This window comes from Capsicum annuum, chromosome 2, assembly GCF_002878395.1.
Source record: "Capsicum annuum cultivar UCD-10X-F1 chromosome 2, UCD10Xv1.1, whole genome shotgun sequence".
Lineage (NCBI taxonomy): Eukaryota > Viridiplantae > Streptophyta > Magnoliopsida > Solanales > Solanaceae > Capsicum > Capsicum annuum.
In genome coordinates, this window is record NC_061112.1 from 154,252,201 (window position 1) to 154,273,914 (window position 21,714).

Genomic DNA, 21,714 nt, shown 5'->3' on the forward strand with positions numbered 1-21,714 from the left:
ATATTCAAGAGAGAATATACATATGTTTCCCCTAAAGTTATCCTGAAAACTTAGTTACACACTTTAACTTTCCAGACTTTTTTTTTTACCCCCAACCCCCCAATTCTTATTTGAAGTGAAAAAATTAATACCGCCCCATAACATTTAAACCAACTTCATCATATTTACTTGTTTTTCATGCAACATCCACATTTAACTTTACCGACATGTTTTCCCCCATTCTTATTTAGAAATTAATACCACCCCATAACATTAAAACCAACTTCATCATAGTTACTTGTTTTTCACGCACTATTCATTTTATGATACATGTTGTCTTTAAACTTTTCACTTTTTTGTTTTCTTCCCACCCCCTATTCTTTACAGATTTCATACCTTCTTCCTCACTCAACCAAAATGAAAAACAAACAACCCCTATATCATCACTTTCTCTTATTCCCTCCTCAAGAAAATTTGAAGTTCATTTCTTGGGTTATAATGTTGTTGTCGGAAAATATTCGGCGAAGGAGGCCAAAAAGTTTTTCCGTGGTAGAAAAAAAATATTTTTTTGTGGGTGACTATTGGGAGGTGTTGGAAATGAAGAAAATAAAAAAATTGTGTGTAATTGGTAAAATACGTTTGGACTATTTTGATATTCAAATAGTAATGTGGATAGTAAATGGTTAGAGTTGATGAGAAATTAAGATGGTGTTAATGGTGATTTACTTTTCAAAGGAAAAAGCCTCCATTTTTATTTGCTTTTGCAATTTTGGATTAAAAGAGAGGGAAAGAACGCATGAAGATAGAAGAGATCAAGGTTCACCGGACCATGAAATTTGCAGGTTTGAGGTAAAGAAAGCGAACGGGACAAAAGGAAAAGAAAAAAAATAACAAAAGAAAATAGAAGAAAGAGTCCCACTAATAATTAAGTGTAACTAATTCAATATTTCCAATAAGAAAATGTCACGTCATCTCTTAAGTGGGTATTAATTTCAATTCGAATAAAAATAGGAGAGAAAGGGAAAGGAGGAGGGGGGTAAATAAACACCAGTAAAGTTAACGTGCATAACTAAGTTGTCGAGACAACTTTAGGCAGGAAACTTATGTATTTTTTCTATTTAAGAACTCTTAAATTTTATTGAATAACTTTTTCAATTCACTTAAGTGCAGAAAACGTAGCTAGAGTTAGCCTACGAAGCTTTGTCTGAAAGGTTCAATCAATGTTTAATGGGTCTATCCTTGAATTCCTTATGCTATAATAATACACCATCGCTCTACTGCTTCCTATCCCTTGATAGGATGGTGGGGAGTATGCGGATTAGAGTTGAGGGGTAGGGGGTAGGAGTGCGACTGTTACAGTAGGGAAGAGTACTATGTTTGCGTCTGGAGTTGCCTGTTCCATGGTGTTTGAGTGATGTCTATGATTTCGGATAGATAGTTTATAGTATTATCTTAGGGTTGTATTGCTTCCTGTATTAGCTAGCAATATTAGTTTAATTTGCGTATTCTATTAGTTTTATATGCTTTTATGGTTTTGTGTTTGTTATACTGTTATCTATCCTGAGTCGGAGGTCTATCGGAAACAGCCTCTCTACTTCACCTGAGGCAATGGTATGGTCTGCGTTAAGGCTGGCAACGAAACCGAAAAATTCCGTTCTGGTCCGTTTACTCTGTTTCCAGTGACGTTCCGGTACCGGTAACACAATGGTGCCAGTTGGTACCGGTATACCGATACCCAATGGTCCAGAATACGGTACCGGTGCGAACCGTGCAAAAATTCCGGCAATACCGGTTCCAGTTGACCGGTTCCGATCCGGCGACGTGAAGACTGAAGATCGTTACTTTTTTTTTTTTTTTTTGTCATTTGGAATTTGGATTTTGGAATTGGAACTTTGGATAATAACTTAAACTTAAATATAATAACTTAAACTTATTAATATTATATTAACTTATTATATAAATTTAACTTAACTTAAACTTATTAATATTATATTAACTTATTAATATATAAATATAATAACTTAAACATAACTTAAACTTATTAATATTATATTAACTTATTAATATTATATTAATTTATTAAATAAGTTAATATATATATATATATAATCTAATTTAAAAAGAAAAAAACTGTCAAGAACGGTACATAACTTACCAGCTCCGGCATCTCTTTCGGTATAGCTCCGGTGTCGTTCCGGTCCGAACCGATTCCACACCAGTAACCAACGGACTGGTGCATTGGAAGCGAAAATTCTGATATTCCGGTTCCGGCGACAATTTCGATAAGGCAGTTCCGGTACCGGTTCCGATCAAACTGGTCCAGCGGTACCGATTCCGGTCCGTTGCCAGCCTTAGTCTGCGTACACTTTACCCTCCCCAGACCCCACTATGTGGTAATACACTGGGTATGTTGTTGTTATTGCTCTACTGCTTCCTATATAATTCAATTTTTAGCTTTTTCATTAATGCTTTGAAAGTGCTCCAGCTCTTTGTTGTTGAATTTCTTCCCCTTTCTCCTTTTTTTTCCTTTTCCTCCGTATCATTTTTGGGAATGGTAGCCTTGGAGTAACTGGTAAGTTGTTGTCATGTGACCAGGAGGTCATGGGCTCAAGCCTTGAAAACAGCCTCGGGCAGAATGCAAGGTAAGGCTGCGTACAATACACCCTTGTGGTGGGACTATTCCTCGAACCCTGCGCATAGCGAGAGCTTTAGTGCATCAGGCTGCCCTTTTTTTCCGCATCATTTATGGACTTATATAACTGAAATGCTATGTCTACACTTCATGTCAGTGCACTATCCATAATGTCACGATCTTGTTCGGCCATCATTATATTTGTTTTGTCCTTTCGGCTAGGAGTTCATTTTGGTTTTGCAATGTGATGAATAGATTCCCCTTATGTTGTAGTTAAGTACTATAGAGCCATGATGTATGGAGATGGATGGCAGAGGGGCATGTTGTTTTTTTTCGGGAAGTCATATTATGAGAAGCTTCTAACTAGGGAAGCGAGAGATTTTCCACATATATCAAAATGAATCCCTATGGTACCGAGAAAGGTATGTTTTTTCACCTGGCTAGCTTTGAGGGGAGTGATCCTGTCACGTTAGAAAATGTGAGGAAGAAAAAGATAACTTGTGTCAGTTGGTGCTTCATGTGCAAAGAATTACGTGAAGATGTGAATCACCTTCTTCTACACTGTTGGATAGCTTCTTATTTATGGTGGGAAATTCTAAGATAGCTCAGAAGATGGCTCAAACTTGATTGGGTGATGTCAAACACACTGAAAGAAACAATGTTTAGTTGGGCATTTAGAAGAAGCAAGATAAGATGAAGGGAATGGGATGTTGCTCCTTTAGTTATGTGGATCATATGTCGAGAGAGGAATAGAAGAGCTTTTGAGGAAGTAGAGAAGATTTGGTACACTTGAGGAATAGCCTATTTCCACTTATTTCTTTTTGGTGCACCCATAGGATTCATACATGTTTAGATTAGTGGGTTTTATTGTAGAAAACCTTACAAAACCATGCCATCTTGTAAGGTTTTCTACTTTTGGTATACTTCTTGTATACGGACAAGTTTTTGCCCTTTTCTAATGAAATTTATTTCTTTATCAAAAAAAAGTAGTGCATACATTTTCCTCCAAATAAAACGTTCATCTGTCAGAATTTTTAAATCTTTGGTGCTCAACGGCTTTAAAATCTGAAAATGCTACTTTGAGATTAGGTGCTCAACCAATACGTTTGTATGTTTTATTAATTTCCAATATAAAATGAAGTGTTTGATAAACCACAATGGGTGCTCATGATCCCAATAACTACACTGTAGGTCTGCCATTGGTTGTGGAAATTTTCACTATTGTATTTTCTTTTCATACTTGATTTGATATGCTTTACTTGAGCCGAGGGTCTATTGGAAATAGCTTCTCTACCTTCACATGAAGGGGATAAGGCTCCGTACGTACCACCCTCTCCAAATGTCATTTGTGAGATTACACTGGGTATATTGTTGTTGTTTTGTTCCGACCCGTATGTGTTTTTTTCTTCAATACTTTGTCAATTATTTCTTGAATTCTTTTATCTGTTATTACAAATGTTTTAAGAATTTTGTTTGTGAGTTGTGGTGGGTTCATTAGCTTCAGATTGTCGAAAGAATGTGACAAAAACAGCACCCAAATGAAGGATGAAACCAGGGAGAAACAATAATTTCAGATAAATGTGATGCCCCAGAAAACCTTTGTGAGTGTTAAGTGCATAGGCACAATTTTCTTTCAATTATCACAGATTCTCTCTGTGAAGCATAAAATTTGTCATATAACGATATTGTAAAATCCAACAAATCCACTTGCTATTTAATGGAAATCTAGGCCAATAGAGCAATTTGTGGATGGGAATAAATACAAGCAGAATAAAGAAACAATCTGCATTACAAATGCATGCAAACAGAAGCTAACCTGAGAACGCAACAGAAGGGCATCCAACAACGCCGAGAAAACAGGAAAAAATAAGATCTTGACACTCTTAACATTTTCTCCATGATCTACATCCAGGCCTAGGATGTACGCAGCAAGACTGCACCTGCAAAGCGAGAGTGTTCTTGGATAGAGGAACCATTTGAACTACACATTCATTTCAGCAATCTGCTCTGGACCCTGTCAATAACCCAAGTAACAGGCCCCAATTTGTACAAAAGTAACTTTATTATGAAAAGGTAAAAGCACCAGAACTGCAAAGTCGAGTCTGCGATCTCCCAATCTTCACTTGGAAATGAAACACAACTGCCATCATACATTTACGTTCAGGTACTGATATTTACAAGTAAAAGATAATTTCATTAGACGGACCAATAAGGTCCCAAAAATTATGTCCATCAAAATAGAAACTTCCTTGTCCACTATGGTTCAAAGGATCTAATACAACAAATTGTTCAAGCAGTCTTCGAAGCGTCTGTTGTTTCTTTTTCCCCAAATTATCCAAAATATTGGCGACAAATAGGGAAAGGTACAAGATGGCGAAGAAGGAATCAAAGTTGGCAGTTACGGCGGCAAAGACAGCATCTTTTGAAACACTGTATGCGGGGATATAAAGTTATACAGGCTTAGCCAAGTCGAGACAAAAGAGGATTCAAGGCCTAGAGCAAGTGAAGTGCATCAAAGACCAAGATGACAAAGTTAGTGGTGGAATAAGCATTCATAGGACAGAGATAACAGTCACACTTTCATAAACTCTTAAATGAAAAGGGGGCAAAGACATTGTAAAGGGGGAATTCACAGCACTCAAAGAGGCGTAGCGATTTTGGGAATTGGAGGTGTATAAAGGTTGAGGAGGCTAAGGGTCCTATTTGTAGGATGCATAAGGGAAGAGCAACCGGTCCAGACGAGACCGTGATGGAATTTATGAAGAGCGTAGGCAGGGCAAGTATGTAACGGTTGACTAAGTTGTTAGATGTCATTTTTAAGTTGGCAAAAATGCCCGAAGAATGGAGGCAATCAACTATAGAAGTCATTCATCTTGTGAGGAGAATAGTGAAGTAGTATAGGGAGAGATCGACCTAAAAAGGTTTGCGACACTAGGGGCGATCAAGGAAAGGTCTATAGGGATGCTTGGAGACTAGAGGTGAACCCGTGGCGCACATTAGGATGATCAACTCTTAGCCTGATTTTATTTGTCTTTATGATAGTTGCATTGATGCGACAAATCCAAGGAAAGGGGCTATGGTGTATGTTATTTGCAAATGACATAGTTCTGGTTGACATGACTCGCCGTTGAGTTTACGCTAAGCTAGAGGTTTGGAGACAGACCCTAGGGTCCAAAGAGCTCAAGTTGACTAGGACCCAGCAAAAATACTTGCAGTGCAAATTCAGCAAAGTAACACCTTAGGCTAGCGTGAAAGTGATGCTTGATACACATGTCATTCAAAAGAGAGGTAGTTTCAAGTGTCACACATCGTATTGGTGCAGGGTAGATGAATTATAGGTTCGAATTACAGTCTTGTGTAATAAGAAGTGCCACCAAAACTGAAAGACAAGTTCTACCAGGTGGTAGTTAGATCAACTACGTTGCATGGGACGAAGTGTTGGCTAGTCAAGAACTGTATATTTAGAAAATGAAAGTTGCGAAAATGAGGATGCTGAGATGGATATGTGTTAAGTATTCATTGCCAACTTAATTAATATCCAAGACACTTCATAAATCTAAAATATTCAAGAGATGTAGAGAATCAAAGAAAGATCTCTAGAATGAGTGTTCTAGAGAGAGATCTAAAAATATTCTAAAAACGACAGTTCTAGAATTAAGGAGTTGGAGGAACATTCTACAGAAGAATAGTAAATACCCTCCACTAGATTTTTCCATCACCACCTACAAATAGAGGTGGTTCATTTAAGATATATATGTGCTCAAAGCAAGTAAGAAAGGAAGCGTGAGGACACAAGTAAAGACTGTTGTTGAAGCCAGCAACATGTGAGCAATGAAGTGAGAAATGAGTACGAGCACCCATAGGAGTTTCTAGAGTGTGAGTGCAAGAAATATTTCTAAGACTGAAGTTGGTCTTTACTCTGTAGTAATAAAATTCAAATTGTGAGCAACTGATTATGTCCATCCAAACATCCTTTAAGTGGTATCAGAGCAAGAAATAAAAGAGAATTATTAGAGGGGGAGTTAAATAGTTTAGAGGCGGAAAGGGAGTTAGATGAGAGGGAAAAGGAACTAGCTTCTTTGGCTTTGGCTTTGGCTTAAGAGACTAGTTGGAGATAAACATTGAGGACGTTGTGGTTGGAAAAAAGGGATTCTAACATAAAATTCTTTCACAAGGTAGCAATTGCAAATAGGAGGAGGAACTTGATAAAGGCAGTGGAGGTTGGGGGAGACATTACGAGAGGGGGAGGAAGTGGAGGGAGCAATTGTTCGGTTTTAAGAACGATTCAAAGAGGAGGCGGAGTGGAGGCCAAATCTGGGAAGGGTGGATTTCAATCACACTGGAAAAAATAATAGTGAGTGGTTAGAGACGGCTATTGAGGAGGAGGAAGTGCTTATGGTGGTTGAGAATTGTGCGGGTGACAAGGCACCAGGGCTAGATGATTTCACTCTGGCTTTCTTTCAGCGTTGTTGGAGTATAGTCAAACACAATATTTTGAGCACCATCGATGAGTTTCAAGAGGGGTGATTTGGAAAGAAGTTTAAATGCTTCCTTCATTGTCAATATTCCTAATAAGGAAGGGGCTACAAGCATCAAGGATTACAAACCTATTAGTCTAGTAGGAAGCATCTATAAGATTATTTCTAAGGTGCTTTTTAATAGACTAAAGAGAGTTTTGGATGAGACAGTATCTTCTCAAAATGCTTTCGTCAAATTTGGATATCGGAATGGATGAACTTAAGCTAATAGTTTAAGAAGAATATATTAGCTTTCACATTTTTCAATAGGCAACAAAAATTTTCTTCCGCCTTGGGGGTAAATCCTATGACATCACAGAATCGAAATCCAAATCAGGAATTGGTACGACTGGATCGAAAGTGCAAGATACCACATGAGTAGACTAATACTCGGTTCGGGAGCCATGTCTTGGATCTGCAAAAGACTCAGGGAAGCGACGGGAAACAGGGAGAAGGCCTTCAAGTCTTGGAAATGAAAAGATACACAACCAGCATTTTTTTAAAGCAAAAGTTCAATCAACATGGAAGATTCATCTCAGTGATTACTGTTAAAGAAAATGATAGAGCAGTAATTATCTTGCCAGAAAACACATTCACTGAGGGTTGGAATATTCTAGTTTCAAAAATAGAAAACTTCATTAATAGGAATCGTACAACTTTGAATACAACAGTGAATACTAATGAGCAGCCTAGACCCTTAGACCATATCAGAGGGGGAGAAGAGCTACAAGGAGATACTATACAAGGGCAAATGCACTCAGAGAAACACCGAGGATAATGGACTACTGGATAGATGATTGGTTGGGAGTTTCACCGGAGATGAAGACGCCCCAACTCGTAACAACGTTAGGAGATGGGCACAGCGAGCTTGGAATGGAGCACAAGGAGTCCAAGTCTACGACATGGATGAATCTCAATTCCTCTTCGACTGCCATTCGAGAGCAGCAGCAGAACATGTTTTAATAGGGAACTGGACGAGACAAAGCAGACACCTGAAGCTCCAATGGTGGTCACCAACTGCCGGAACCCTATCCAGTAGCAGAAAACTGACTGGGTATGGATTATAGGTCTACCTCTACATCTTTGGTCCAATTCCATCTTTAGGCAGATCGGAGAGAGATGTGGTGGATGGTTAGAAACAGAGGAAGAGATGGAGCTAAAGAACCACCTTCAATGGGCTACTTAAGTGAATTGCAATGAGCCCATTCCAATTCAATCCTACTTAAGTGAATGCTGTCAAGAGGTTGAAGCCAAATCAATGGAATGGGTCCAAAACAACATCATCAAGCTTAGCAAGGAATTTGGAGTTTTGTTTAACGGTTGCCACAAAGAAGCAGAAGCATTGTTTATGAAACTGGACCAAAGAAGGGGGCAAAAAAGACACTAGCCATCACAGCTGGGCCACATAGCACCAACCAACAGGTCCCAAAAGAGGTCAGGAATTTAATTTGCGAAATTAGATACAAAGATGGGGATCCAAGGAGTGAATCAAGAAGCAGGGGGAGAACCACAGCCACAATGCAATCATGAAGATAAAAATCTTAACATGTAATGTCAGGGGGTTGAACAACAAGGACAAAAGGAGACAAATAAAATCCTTAGTTCATCAATGGGGAGCAGCCATCTACATGTTTGTAGAAACTAAATTACAGGGTCCGTGGAAAATTATTTTCAACAACTTTGGGGCAGCAGATGGGTAGGAGGGGTCTGGATGGACTCATTGGAAAAAGTGGTGGGATCATTAGCTTATGGGACAAGAGAGTGGAAAGGTGAACTCATTGATAGTGGCAATCAGATGCTCACTTGTAAACTATCCGAGATTAGCCATGACTTGAACTGGTACCTTACTGCTGTATATGCAGTGTGTGACAGAAAAAAAGAAAGGAGTTGTGGTGGGAGCAGCTTTCAGCTATCAGAGGAATATGTAAAGGGCCCTGGGTGATCTGTGGGGACTTTAACATCTCCAAATTACCCTCTGAAAGGACGAACTGTAACAGAATAAGTAGAGCCATGGCTGATTTTAACCTCTGCTTAAATGATTTGAAACTTTTGGATCCTCCTCTTTCTGGAGGAAATTACACATGGAGGAGAGGTCAAAATCACAGTTGTTCTTCAAGAATAGATAGATTTCTATTTGGCTTCGACCATAGCCCCACTTTATTATCTTGTGACTGGAAACACAGGAAATCCTATTTTAAATTCGAAAATTGGTGGCTTAAGAAGGAGGGATTCATAGACAAGATGAAAGACTGGTGGAGCTGTTTCAATGCCTCCAGCAGACCTGATTTTCAACTGGCTTCTAAGCTTAGTCAATTGAAAATCAAACTTAAAGAACGGAGCAAGGACAACAGGAACAACTGTAAGGAAAGAAAGGATCAGATCCTCTCCCAATTGGGAAATCTGGAATCCATCCAGGATCTTAGGCTTTTGACAGATGATGAACAGCTGCAAAAAATCCATTTGGCTATGGAGTTTGAAGAGGTGTCTAGAAATGAAGAGATTGCTTGGAGACAGAGATTCAGGGTACAATGGATCAAAAATGGCGATAAAAACACTAAGTACTTCCACAAGATAGTTAATGCCCATAAAAGATTCAACTTCATTGAGATGCTCAAGGTGGAGGGGGTCGAAGTCACTGATCCTGAAAGCATAAAAAAACTCCATTGTGAGCTTTTATCAGAAACTATACAAGGAATCCGAGAACTGGAGACCTGATTTCACCCTTCAAAGAAATACCATGATATCTACAGAAGAGCAAGTATGGTTAGAAAGGCAATATGAAGAAGATGAAGTACTAGAGGGGCTTAAACAATGTGCATCAGACAAAGCTCCAGGCCCTGATGGATTTCCAATGTCATTCTTCATTACTTTCTGGAACTATTGAAATCAAATATACTACTCACTCTACATAACTTTCACTCATGACGGGTCTTTGAAAGAGCTTCAATGCAACATTTGTAGCTAACCCCAAAAAAGGTGAGTGCTACTGAAGTGAGAGATTACAGACCAATAAGTCTCATCAATGGAATGTACAAGATCATTACTAGTTGAAAGGTTGAAAAAAGTGATAGATAGGCTGATCAACCCACACCAAATGGCCTTTATTAAAGGAAGGCAAACCATGGATGCAGCTTTGATAGCAAGTAAGCGTGTTGACACTAGACTGAAAGGCACGGAACTAGGGGTGATGTGCAAACTAGACATTGAGAAGGCATTTGATCATATCAATTGGAAATTCTTGCTCAACATTCTGGGGCAAATGGGCTTCGGAAGAAGATGGCTAAATTGGATTAGTTTTTGCATGAAAACCACCCGGTTCTCAATTTTGGTGAATGGAGAACCAATTGGTTTTTTTCCAACAGAAAGAGGGCTAAGACAAAGGGATCCCTATCCCCTTTTCTATTCATCATAGCCATTGAAGGGATGAATAACATGATAAAGATTGCAATACAAAAAAATGGCTAAAAGGTTTTAAAGTAGCAGCAGGACAAAGTAGGTGTTGGAGATATGTCATTTACTCTATGTTGATGACACATTAGTTTTTTGTGATGCTACCAGTGAACAAATCAGTTTCTTGAGGCTAATGTTTGTCATATTTAAAGCAGTATTAGGCCTAAAGATAAACTGAACGAAAAGCAACATCTTCCCAATAACTAAGGTTACACAAATTCAGATTCTAACCAATATTTTGAGCTACGGCATAGGAAAACTTCCTACGATTTACCTGGGACTTCCGCTGGGGAAAAACACAAGGCACTAGAGATTTGGGACAACATCATAGAGAAAACAGAAAAAAAGCTTGCTATGTGGAAGGCACAGTACCTGTCTCCAGGGGGTCGGCATATCCTAATCAACTCTGTGCTAGATTCTTTACCAACTTATGGAATGTTGTTTTTTCCAATGCCCGCTAAAGTTGTCAAAGCTTTAGACAGGTTGAGAAGAAATTTCTTATGGCATGGCAACAAGGAGCACAAAGGTTTCAACCTGGTGAAATGGAACATTGTTCAGCAGAGCAAAAATCATGGAGGTATGGGGTTAGGAATCTGAAACTTCAAAATAATAGCATGCTCAAGAAAGGTTATGGAGATATGTTGAGGACAGACCCGCCTTATGGAAGAATGTAATACAACAGAAATATGGTCAAAATGGTCAGTGGTGTACTGATGAAGCCACTGACACTTCAGGAGTCGGGTTATGGAGAACCATAAGATCTTTTTGGACCAACCTAGGGAAAGACATTACCTTCCAAGTGGGTACTAGTAGCAAAATTCTTTTTTGGAATGATAACTGGGATGGCCAGGGCACATTACAAGCAGTTTTCCCCGGCCTATTCAACATCAGCACCAACCAAAACACCACAATAGAGGACATCTGGACAACTCAGGGATGAAACTTAATTTTCAGAAGGCTTTTGAATGACTGGGAGGTAGAACAAGTGGCTACTCCACTTGGTAGAATAGGTACCTTCATAGGGACTATTAATGAGCTTGATACCATCAGATGGAGGCACAACACAAATGGCAAATTCTTAGTTAACAGAGTCTACAAGAGGGGTCTTTTCGAGCTAGTTGAAAGTAGAGGGCCCTGGAAAACCATTTGGGGAAACATGGCCCCCGTAAAAGTGAGATGCTTTTCAGGAAGGCATGTCTCACCCATGAGGCATTACAGAAAAGGAAATTTCATTTAGCTTCTATATTCCCTCTTTGTATGGAAGCCAATGAAACAAACAACCACCTTTTCCTCCACTGTAAGGTGACTTCCCAAGTCTGGTCCCTATTCATCACCTTGGCTGGAGAAAACCGGGCAATGCCAGAACACACTGCTAATCTGTTGAGTTGCTAGATTAGAAGGGGAGGTAGCAAAAGCCAAAAGATATGGTGGAAAACTGTTTCGGCTTGTATATGGTGGACTATATGGAAGGAGAGAAATAAAAGAATATTCAAAGAAAGATCAAACTCCATCCAGAAGATTAAAGGAAAATGTATTTCTACTTTATGTTTTTGGTGTAAAGAGTAGTGTATAGTAAATGAAATACAAATAGTGGATTTCCTGGTCTTTTGTAATTAGCTATCTTTGTAATCACATTTTTGGAGGTGGCCAGCATGCTGATGAATACATGTTACCAGTTTCAAAAAAAAAAAGCTTTTGTGAAGGGGAAGACAAATTTTGGATCCATCTTTGGTGGCTAATGAAGTGACAGATTCGAGGAAGAAAATGAGTGTGCTGAGTGTTTTATTCAAGTTAGATCTGCAAAACGCTTATGATCATGTACACTGGAAATTCTTGGATTTTATTTTGTTAAGGATGGGTTTTGGGGAGAAATGGAGAAAATGGGTCAGCTTTTGCATCTCTTCGGTGAGATACTTTGTGTTAGTGAATGGCAATCCATGTGGTTTTTTTGGTAATTCGGGGTCTGAGGCAAAGAGATCCTCAAAGGTCATGGACATCATGATGCTTGTAGAGTTTCAAGAATCGGTCACAACTGACGCAAAGAAAAAATTAAGTTGGTGTGAGGGAAGCGTAAGAATACATCACCAACTTAATTAATATCCAAAACACTTCACAGAAGAATCTACAACATTCAAGAATCATAGAGAATTAAAGAAAGATCTCTAGAATGAGTGTTCTTGAGAGAAAGGTCTAAAAATATTCTAGAAAGGGTACTTCAAGAAGTTGGAGGAACACTCTAGCGAAGAGTAGTAAATACCCTCCAGTAGAATCTTCCAACACCACCTGTAGAGATTGTTCGTTTGAGATGTATATGTGCTCAAAGCAAGTAGGAAAACAAGTGTGTGCCCTCAAGTGTGTTGCTGACGCAAGCAACAAGTGATTAATCAAGTGAGAAATAAAAGAGAACAATAAAGAAAGTTCCTAGAGTGTGTGTAAGAAATGTTGAGTGTTAAGACCGAAGTTATTATTTACCTTATATAAAAAAAAAAAAAAAATGCTTGCAACACAAAAGAAAATATGAGTGATGGCACCTGACCTCAAGAGTGCATCTGTCAATACAAATGCTTCAGGACTTGCTTCGGTAATCAAAGATGGAGCCTATTATACAAGAAAAAAATAGCTAATTAGTCTCAGTGATCCTTTATGCTAATATGTTGAAGCATATGTAAGATACATCTAGTCTAATTGGCTGCAAGAATCAACTCCAGCTTAGAGTTTGAAATACTTACAGCATGGCCAATTTCAGACAAAAAACAAGCAAGACCACTTATCACAGTCTCATCTCCATTGTTAAGAGCTGGGAGAAGAAGTACATCCCTAAGAAATCCAACTTTGCATAGCAAAACTTGTGGTATACACTGCAAAAGCAAAAGTAGAAAAGGTTGGTTTAAAATCCAAAGAAGAGAATTAAATTAGGCCAATTTTGGTTGGTTTAAATCTTCCAGATGGATCTCATATTAATTACTTTTGATGGCATAAGTAATTTTATTGTTTGAAAGGGAGAATCCCCTAACAATACATACAAAAAGTAGAAATTATTACTCCCTTCATTTCAAATTAATTGACTTGTTTTGACTTGGCATGGGTTTAAGAAAATAAAGAAGACTTTTAAATTTTTTGGTCTTAAATTAAAGATATGGAAAAGGTAACAAAATGTTCTTTATTCTTGTGGCCCTAATCATGCCATGTGGAAAGTTGGAATTAGAGTTGCTAAAAAGGAAAGGGGTCTTTTTTTTTAAACGAACTAAAATGGAAAGTAGGTCAAACAAATTGAAATAGAAGGAGTAATATGAGTCGCGTGTAATAGCACCCAATCATCATACTAATACACATATTTTCAATTCTATCAAATGTGCTTCCCTTAATTTTTAATGTGCTTCAATTCTTAATGGTCTCTCTCTCAATTTTTAACATGTCAATAGCAGTAGTATCATTAGATACATCATTAAAAGCTATTCATAAAACTTTTTGGTCAAGACCATAATATTTTTCAACCATTGAAATAGATTCACAAAAATTTTGTTGTATGTCTGCGGTCTTCCTACTATTGAAATGTTAAAATACATTTGTGCATAACAAAATTACTATCTATCCAATGATAAGTAATTATTAAATAATCATTTTTATTAATAGCACGACCAAGATCAGAGGTAAGAGACACTCTTTTTTTATCAAGTACAAGTATTTTCATTTATAATAATGACCAGAAAAGTCGTATACACAGGTTATACCAAAAGATCAAGACTCTACAAGATATGATTCTCTACAAACTCCTTCCAGTCCTCTAAGCAACAAGGAACCTTTTGTTTACACCAATAGAAAATAAGGGAGCGAAGGCTACTCCTCAACTACAAGAAACTCGACTCTACAGCTTCAAAAGTTATCTTATTTCTCTCTCCCCAAACTACCCACATTAATGCAATTGGAACCTGTTCTAGGCCTTTCATCTTCTCCTTCCTCTCCTACACTTCCAAATAAACATCAGATCTTTCACATTTCTTGGCATTACAAAAAAAGTGTGAAACCACCTAAACATATCCCACCATAATCTCGTGGTAAGCCCACAATGTAGAAGAAGGTGATTCACGTCCTCACCCGTCTCGTTGCACATGAAGCACCAACTAACGCAAACAACATTCTGTTTTCTAAGATTTTCTGTTGTCAAAATCACCCCTCTAGTGGCTAGCCAAGTTAAAAAACATACCTTCCTCGAGACACTTGGAAAGATTTGTAAATAACCAACGTAAAATGTATGCATATCACCCATGGAGTCTAAGATACATCTAATCGAAAAGTACTTCATGAAATTATCATTAGACATGGGACTATAAACTGTACATAATTGAATAAAAGCATAAGAAGAAGCTAAAAGGCAAACAACCTAAAACTATCATTTTTGCTAACTTTTCATGGCCCTTCATTTTATTATACGTCCCAATTAAATTACCTGTCTGTGAGTGGAATGTAGTTTGAGTTGGTAGCCCCAACACCCTCAACTCCTTTTACTTTTTCTAGCAACTCGTTGTGGTTAGAAGTCAAATGTCTTGTCAATTGAAATGTCCCCCCTACATTACTCCAGTCTTATGCTTATATTTTTCCAAACAAATATTCTACTCAAGTAAAAAAAAACGCAATAATAGTTTTTTAGAAAGGGTCGTTTGGTGTGAGGTATAAGGGATAAGTAATCCCCGGATAAAATGATCCTTCATTTTATCCTATGTTTGGTTGGAGGGATTAGTCGATCCCGGGATAACTTATCCCACCATTTACACCATAGGGATGGGATAACTTATCCCATATATATGGTGGGATAAGTTATCCCGGTTAATCTCGGGATAACTAATCCCGGAATTAATTATCCCGAAATAACTATTTCCCAACCAAATAACCCCTAAGTTTCTTGAGCCTTAAAAAAATTATAACATGAGCACCCACACGTCTCCTATTTTAGAAGGTGGTATTGCAGGCATACAAGTGTACATTCTACTACTTGTACTACCTTTATCGATACGTTTTTACCACCTCCGGGACACAAATTTTAAACATTTTTACCTATTTTTCTTAATTTAACCATTTTGTAAATTAAATAAACAGATATTAAAAACACAAAAAAATTTAAATAAGTATTCAACAAACAATACACAAATTAAAAGTAAGAGATAGAATGATTATAACAAATAGCCGAAGTAAGCAAGCAACCATAAATTGATCAATTAAACACTTGAAAGTTGGAAACTTCCGCTTGATGTTGTTAATTGCAAATTAATAAAGTAGAAATTGCTAGGAAATGATAACACTTTAAGAGAAATATTTAGAGAGAGAGAAAATTGTTGTGGGAAAAATGATGAAATGTAGGAAGTATTTATAGGTGATTTTTATTTTTTTATTTTTTTTATTATTATTTATTTATAGGTGAAAATGGATTAAAATGTATTTTTTAGAATTGGTGTTAAAAATATTTTTGGAGGGAGTTTGGGGTGATTTGTGCCAACTTTTTCCAAAAAGGTCGTTAGGTCAAACAGCTGCCAATAGTCCAATTTTGGAAAAAAACTAGCAAATTTTGGAACATGTGGAATACAAAAAATAATTATATACCGAACCGGTACACTGGCGGGCCAACTCCAATTTTCCAACTAGGTCGATCTATCGAGCTACCAAGCCTGGTCGGTCCTGCCCATGACCAGGCCCACCTACCTCGTCCCCTTACTAGTTCTCGGTCCCAACTGGTTCAATAACCAGTCTTATCAGTTCGAAACCTTGTCAACTCCGCCACATGACACCCTTACTTTTTCCTTTCATATAGTTATGATTGCCAACAATGCTATCTCCCACGTTCTATCGTTGCTTCTTCCTTCCGGACTTTCATCTGGCTAACATTTATCTAATACTTTTCGTATTATTTGTCACACCACAAACATGTCTCAGATGGTACACCACAACCAATATGTTAATGAGCAATGGTCAGCAAATGATCACATCTTCTCTACATTCTTACACATAGGAAATAACTTATTCATTTTCTTTATAAAGTCCCTACAGTTAGGTTTCATTTTATCCCTCTTCAGCAACATATGGTTACACAATTTCACTCTAAATTTGACCTTTCTCAGTCCACTCCATCTCCAAGTGTCTCTTTCCACATGTGAAATCCTTTGTTTGTATAAAGTTTGAGTAGTCCCTTGCAAATTTTTCTGAATCTTTGGTCTTTATCGTGTTGTTTTTCTTAATTTCATTGTTCATATATTTGTCATTCAAGCTTATGATTATTAGTCTTGGACTAAACATATATATTTGTATTTTTTTCTCCCGTTGCGCCTTTTTTCATTAAAGCTCACGCTTTATTTGCACTTTGCGCTCAAATCGCCAGTGGACATTAGAGCTTTTTTGTGCTTTTTGCTTTTGATAACACTGCCCTATTCTCAAAACAGTAAACTTGCAACTACATTTGCATGTGAACCTAGAAATTAGATCACAATGCAAGGGTGTTAGCTTATATACGTCTGAGGTGAGTTATAAAAGCTTCCAAGGACTTTAGGTTTTGGGTTGGATGCTAAGATTTTTTGACATGGTCAGAGCCAAACTCATCTTCAACATTGGTTTATCCATTTTAGGACCATCCATGTTGTGTTACTTCATGCTCCAAATGTCCAGTTCGTGGGCGATAGTATACTTCTCCATCCCATTTCTCTGTTTTTCTTAACAAAAATAAAGAAACCAGTTCACATAATTCGCTATACAAGAAATGAATATTTTACCTCATGTCGACTCACAAGTTCAGTGAGAACTTCAATTGCTAGATCAAATGAAGAGGAAACCTGTTATCAACCATTTGAGTAGGTAACTAGGTATTAGGAACTTCGGAAGTTGAAGCAACTTGAAGACACCATTAGTATATTACCAATGCATGTTAGGTTTTTAAAATATTTAGCAATAGATATTACCTGTAATGAGTTGAAAACGAAACTCAGAAGTGGATGTCCAGCCAAAGAGTTAGGTGGAATCTCCGAGAAACAGCCAGCTCGAACCTATTGAACAGAGGTAGGTAGCAGAGACATTTTAGAGAAATACAAGAAATAACTTTGTACCTAATTCTGGCACCACTCCCGCTCAATGACAAGATGCAAATAAGAATTAACTAAAGCATATTTTCCATGAACAGTTTACATTCAGGACAAAGTTAGGTCTTAGTTAAATAATCTAGTTTTCTTCAGAGTTGACAAATATAAGTAAATACTAGTCAAATAGTTGAAGTGCGTACTTACTTTAATCATGGATGGTTGAGCTTTATAAGAAATTAAGGAATTTAGGACCTTCAATGGGCTGCAAAATATTATATTCTTACTTGCATTATGCAAAACATTCATAAATGTCAACAGACCCATCACAGTTGGATTAATAACAGGTTAGCAACAATGGTACATAACTCTTCATTTCAAGAGTAGTTCTAGGAAGGGTACAGACACGAGGCCTTTGATCCAACTCTTTTTTACAGAAAGAAAAGAAATCCAAAAACCTGAGAATACTTTTTTCATGAACGTCAATTGTCTTTTTGCGAACCCCTATTTATGGGATTACACTAGATATGTTGCTGGTACACAGATTATTTTCAATTTGATTCTCCTGGACTCTTAGCCTACTGCTTGAAATAATTTCCTCCAACTTTTCTGTTCTTTCCTATTTTATTATCAACAATAGTTGTGTTGCCAACAAATAGAAGACAAGATGCCACCCTCTTATGAAAATGAAAAAGAAATCCACTTAAATACAATTGCATATCAGAGGGCAGCAATCAACAAAAGAAATCCTAGCTCATACCATAAAGACTCTGAGTGGACTCAGTCTCAGACATTCAAATACAAAAGGCTAATATTGGACACCCACGGAATTTCATAACTCCAAGCACTTTCCCCATTTTTGTACGAGTAAAAAATATTTATGTCAAAAGCATATAGAAGTCTTCTTATGAGGTCAAAATAACTCAGAACAGGCATAAGAGTAAGCCTGACCATCAAACCAAAGACGGCAAACCAGTACTGTGATTTGGTCAGAATGAGACAACTCTCTTGGTGATCCAGTATTTAATGAACTGAAAGGACCAGCTATCTGCACCAGGTTTACTATAAACCTAGGGTGACGATCAGGTTTTATATAGCTGTGATAGTTCCCTTTTGCAAGGAAGTTAGACTATTGGGTTTCACCGTGCCCAAGGAAGTAAGACTACTCCTGAATCTTGGTCAGTGCAAAGAGAGAGGGACAATTGATGAGTAGATTTTTTCTGTCTCAAATCAGATACATGTGGCTCCAATTTCTTTAAAGTGGAAAAAAAAAAGATAAATTGAATATTCAAGAACAAATAAGATTTTAAGAACCTAGTTGCCAGCAAAGAGTTGATGACAATTATTAATTAATAAAGCCAAATGCCAGTGTTTATCATTATTATTAGCACTATATCAGTGCTCATATCTCAATCTTTTCCTTTAAACAGTCCGTCTTATTTTCTTCTAGTTATTGGTTGACCACCAAAAGATCTGGTTAATGCATTTAGTCAAGATGAACTTACCCAACTTAACAAACAACGCAAAATTTTTCTGTGCCTACTCTGGAGTAGAATGCTACTGTCAAAACTCATATCACTCTGACGATGAAGGAACTCAAGAACCACTGAAGTGTGAGAGAGAAGCTGCTCCTTGCAGGAAAACATACGTGTAAGAAATAGAAGCAGGATAAAGTGCAGCAAAAGCATTCTAAAGCATCAACTTTTTAAAAAAAAAAAAAAAGGTGCAGCTCTCAAAACAATCAAAAAGGAGTTCTAAACCTCTCGACCATACTCGCGTCGCTGAGCCGAACTAGTTCTGAAATCAGTATTCTGATCCTCCACAACTTCTGGAAGGACTGTGAGCATTTCCAAGACAGCAATGTTGCCTTCATCATGGTTTTCCAGACTTTGGAGACTGCAAAAGAGCTTCTCAATTGGTTTTCCATGCTCTACAGCATGAAGCATGAGGGCAGACAGAGCAAGACAAATTTGAGTCAACAGCTGTTCCCAACAAAATAAACATCTCAGCAAAAATAAATAAGTAATACTTTTAACATTCATAAAATTTTGTGCAACAGAAGGTTGAATCACCTGTGGAGGGCCTAAACTAAATCTCTTAGCAGCCAATAGAAGAGCATTTAGCAGAGCATCCTTTGCTCCCATTTGCAAGTAGCTTCCTTCATTTTGTATCTGCAAGTTAGACAATAACCTTACATTATCAATAAGATATAAGCAACCTCAGAAAATAGAAATAATAGACATGCTTTTTCCTTTCCCAAATACAGTACAGTACATCTTAATGAAAGTATGAAAAGGTGCTGAGGAGGTGCATAACTGAGCTTATAGGAGGGGAAGAGAAGTCCAAGGGCATGAATGTTGCCACTTCAGCAATTATGTGGGTTATTTGGACATAGAGAAATACGATAGCGTTTGAAAGGGTTGAACAATTGTGCAGTTGCAAAGTAGTTTGTTGTTATTAGTTTCCTTTTGGTGTACCATGAGATCCCTTTATCTTTTTAATCACACAAAAGATTTCATTGATAATAACAAGGTCATCTTCGCCATATACAAGGAGTATATCAAAAAAGGAGAAACCTAAAAAATATGGTTCTCTCCAAAAATTTATGATAAAAAAATATTCTTATCTGAATAATAATAACACGGGAATCTAGAAAATTTTAAATTGCAATTGCTTGATAACAAAAATGAAAATGAAAACCTCTCCTAGTTTCAAAAACCTCTTGTGAGTGTCGGTGGAATCGACCATTTAACATCATAAAGAATAACCGATTTGAACAAGCCATAAGAACTGAAATTCTATAGACATAGGAAGTACATGAGTGCACCAAAATAAAATAAGGGATCGGAGACTAATCCTCAATTGAGGAAAGCTCATCTCCGCCCGTTCAGAAGTTCTCCTGCTTCTCTCTTTCCAAATGGGCCACATTACCGCAAGAGGAGGAAAATTTGATAAGTTAAGCAAGATACTCAAAAATAACTTAGTCCAAAAATGAAGGTGTAGTTGTTTGAGTATAGTATCGAGTCTGACCTTTCGCTTGAGAATCTGAGCGGCAAAAAATTCGAGTTCAAATTCGGAAACAAATTGGTGGTGATAATTGGATGTGAGGATGGAGGTGGCGACTTCCCAAGCAGCATCGGTCTGTTGAAACTGCACTAGCCATTGATTAGCAGCAACACGGTTGCACGATTGGCTATCGTGATTTAGCACGTGAACAGCTTGTGCGACCTTCGTTTGCAGCTCCATTTGTCTTCCTCTCCAACGGGCATGACTCAATCATCAAAAAACAACGCCGAAACACCAACCCCAAACCCCCTCTACTACCCTATGCCCCACGTCCACCTATTTACACATAAAAATAAAATTAGACAAATCAATTAGTATATTTTTATTATATATTTAGATTTTTTTAAGTTGTTAGTTATTGTAATCTATAATATAATACTTTTTTGTTATTGTAATTAGGGATGGGCATTGTATGGTATGATATGATATTTTAAACTTCGATACGATAACTTTGATTTTCGGTATCTAAAAGAACAATATCATTACCGTACCAAATTAGTTCGGTATGATTTGGTTTTTTAAAATTTAGTTTTGATATTTTACGGTATGGTAATTTGGTAACCATACTTTATTTGATTTCAACTATTCATATAAAAAACTATAATTTTAAACTTTAAAAACGTCTTAATCATATCAAACTAACAATTCTCTTTATTAATCAATTACACAAAAAGAACATTTCAATCACAATTGATTAGCCCAAGATGCAAATTTTGAACAACATTACCTAGGTTTAAGCATAGTACTCTAAATTAATAATAACAACAACAATATACTCAATCTCAATGTATTCTCATGTAGTGGGATCTGGGGGTAGAGTGTTTCTGATAGACCTTCGGCTTAAAATCAAAACAGTATAGCAAATACAAAACATAAATGCATATAAACCTGTACAGCAAAATAAACTTATTAATTTCTGTAATACTTATATAGTAAAATTACGGTTGAAACAGGTGAAGCAGACATATCATAACATGTTTATTTTATATTTTTTTAAAATATTATTAATTTTTTA

At 37.1% G+C, this 21,714-nt stretch overlaps 1 protein-coding gene across 6 annotated transcripts in view; it reads right to left on the reverse strand.

The window, feature by feature from the left end:
- The window catches only part of LOC107860796 (transportin MOS14), a 76,270-nt gene extending 55,271 nt beyond the window's left edge, over nucleotides 1-20,999 (reverse strand). For 2 of the 6 annotated variants that reach the window (XM_016706277.2, XM_016706278.2), the window contains exons 1-10: nucleotides 20,664-20,964; nucleotides 19,706-19,804; nucleotides 19,394-19,615; nucleotides 19,139-19,258; nucleotides 17,520-17,603; nucleotides 17,334-17,393; nucleotides 13,308-13,436; nucleotides 13,115-13,176; nucleotides 4,695-4,751; nucleotides 4,428-4,551 (exon numbers count right to left, since the gene is read on the reverse strand). In XM_016706277.2, coding sequence (XP_016561763.2) covers nucleotides 4,428-4,551; nucleotides 4,695-4,751; nucleotides 13,115-13,176; nucleotides 13,308-13,436; nucleotides 17,334-17,393; nucleotides 17,520-17,603; nucleotides 19,139-19,258; nucleotides 19,394-19,615; nucleotides 19,706-19,804; nucleotides 20,664-20,879 — 1,173 coding nt within the window. In that variant the 5' untranslated portion in view covers nucleotides 20,880-20,964. Of the gene's footprint in view, nucleotides 1-4,427; nucleotides 4,552-4,694; nucleotides 4,752-13,114; nucleotides 13,177-13,307; nucleotides 13,437-17,333; nucleotides 17,394-17,519; nucleotides 17,604-19,138; nucleotides 19,259-19,393; nucleotides 19,616-19,705; nucleotides 19,805-20,663 lie in introns of those variants that run through there. The other 4 variants (XM_016706274.2, XM_016706275.2, XM_016706276.2 and 1 more) reach the window with 4 other exon arrangements.
- Between the last annotated feature and the right edge of the window lie 715 nt (nucleotides 21,000-21,714).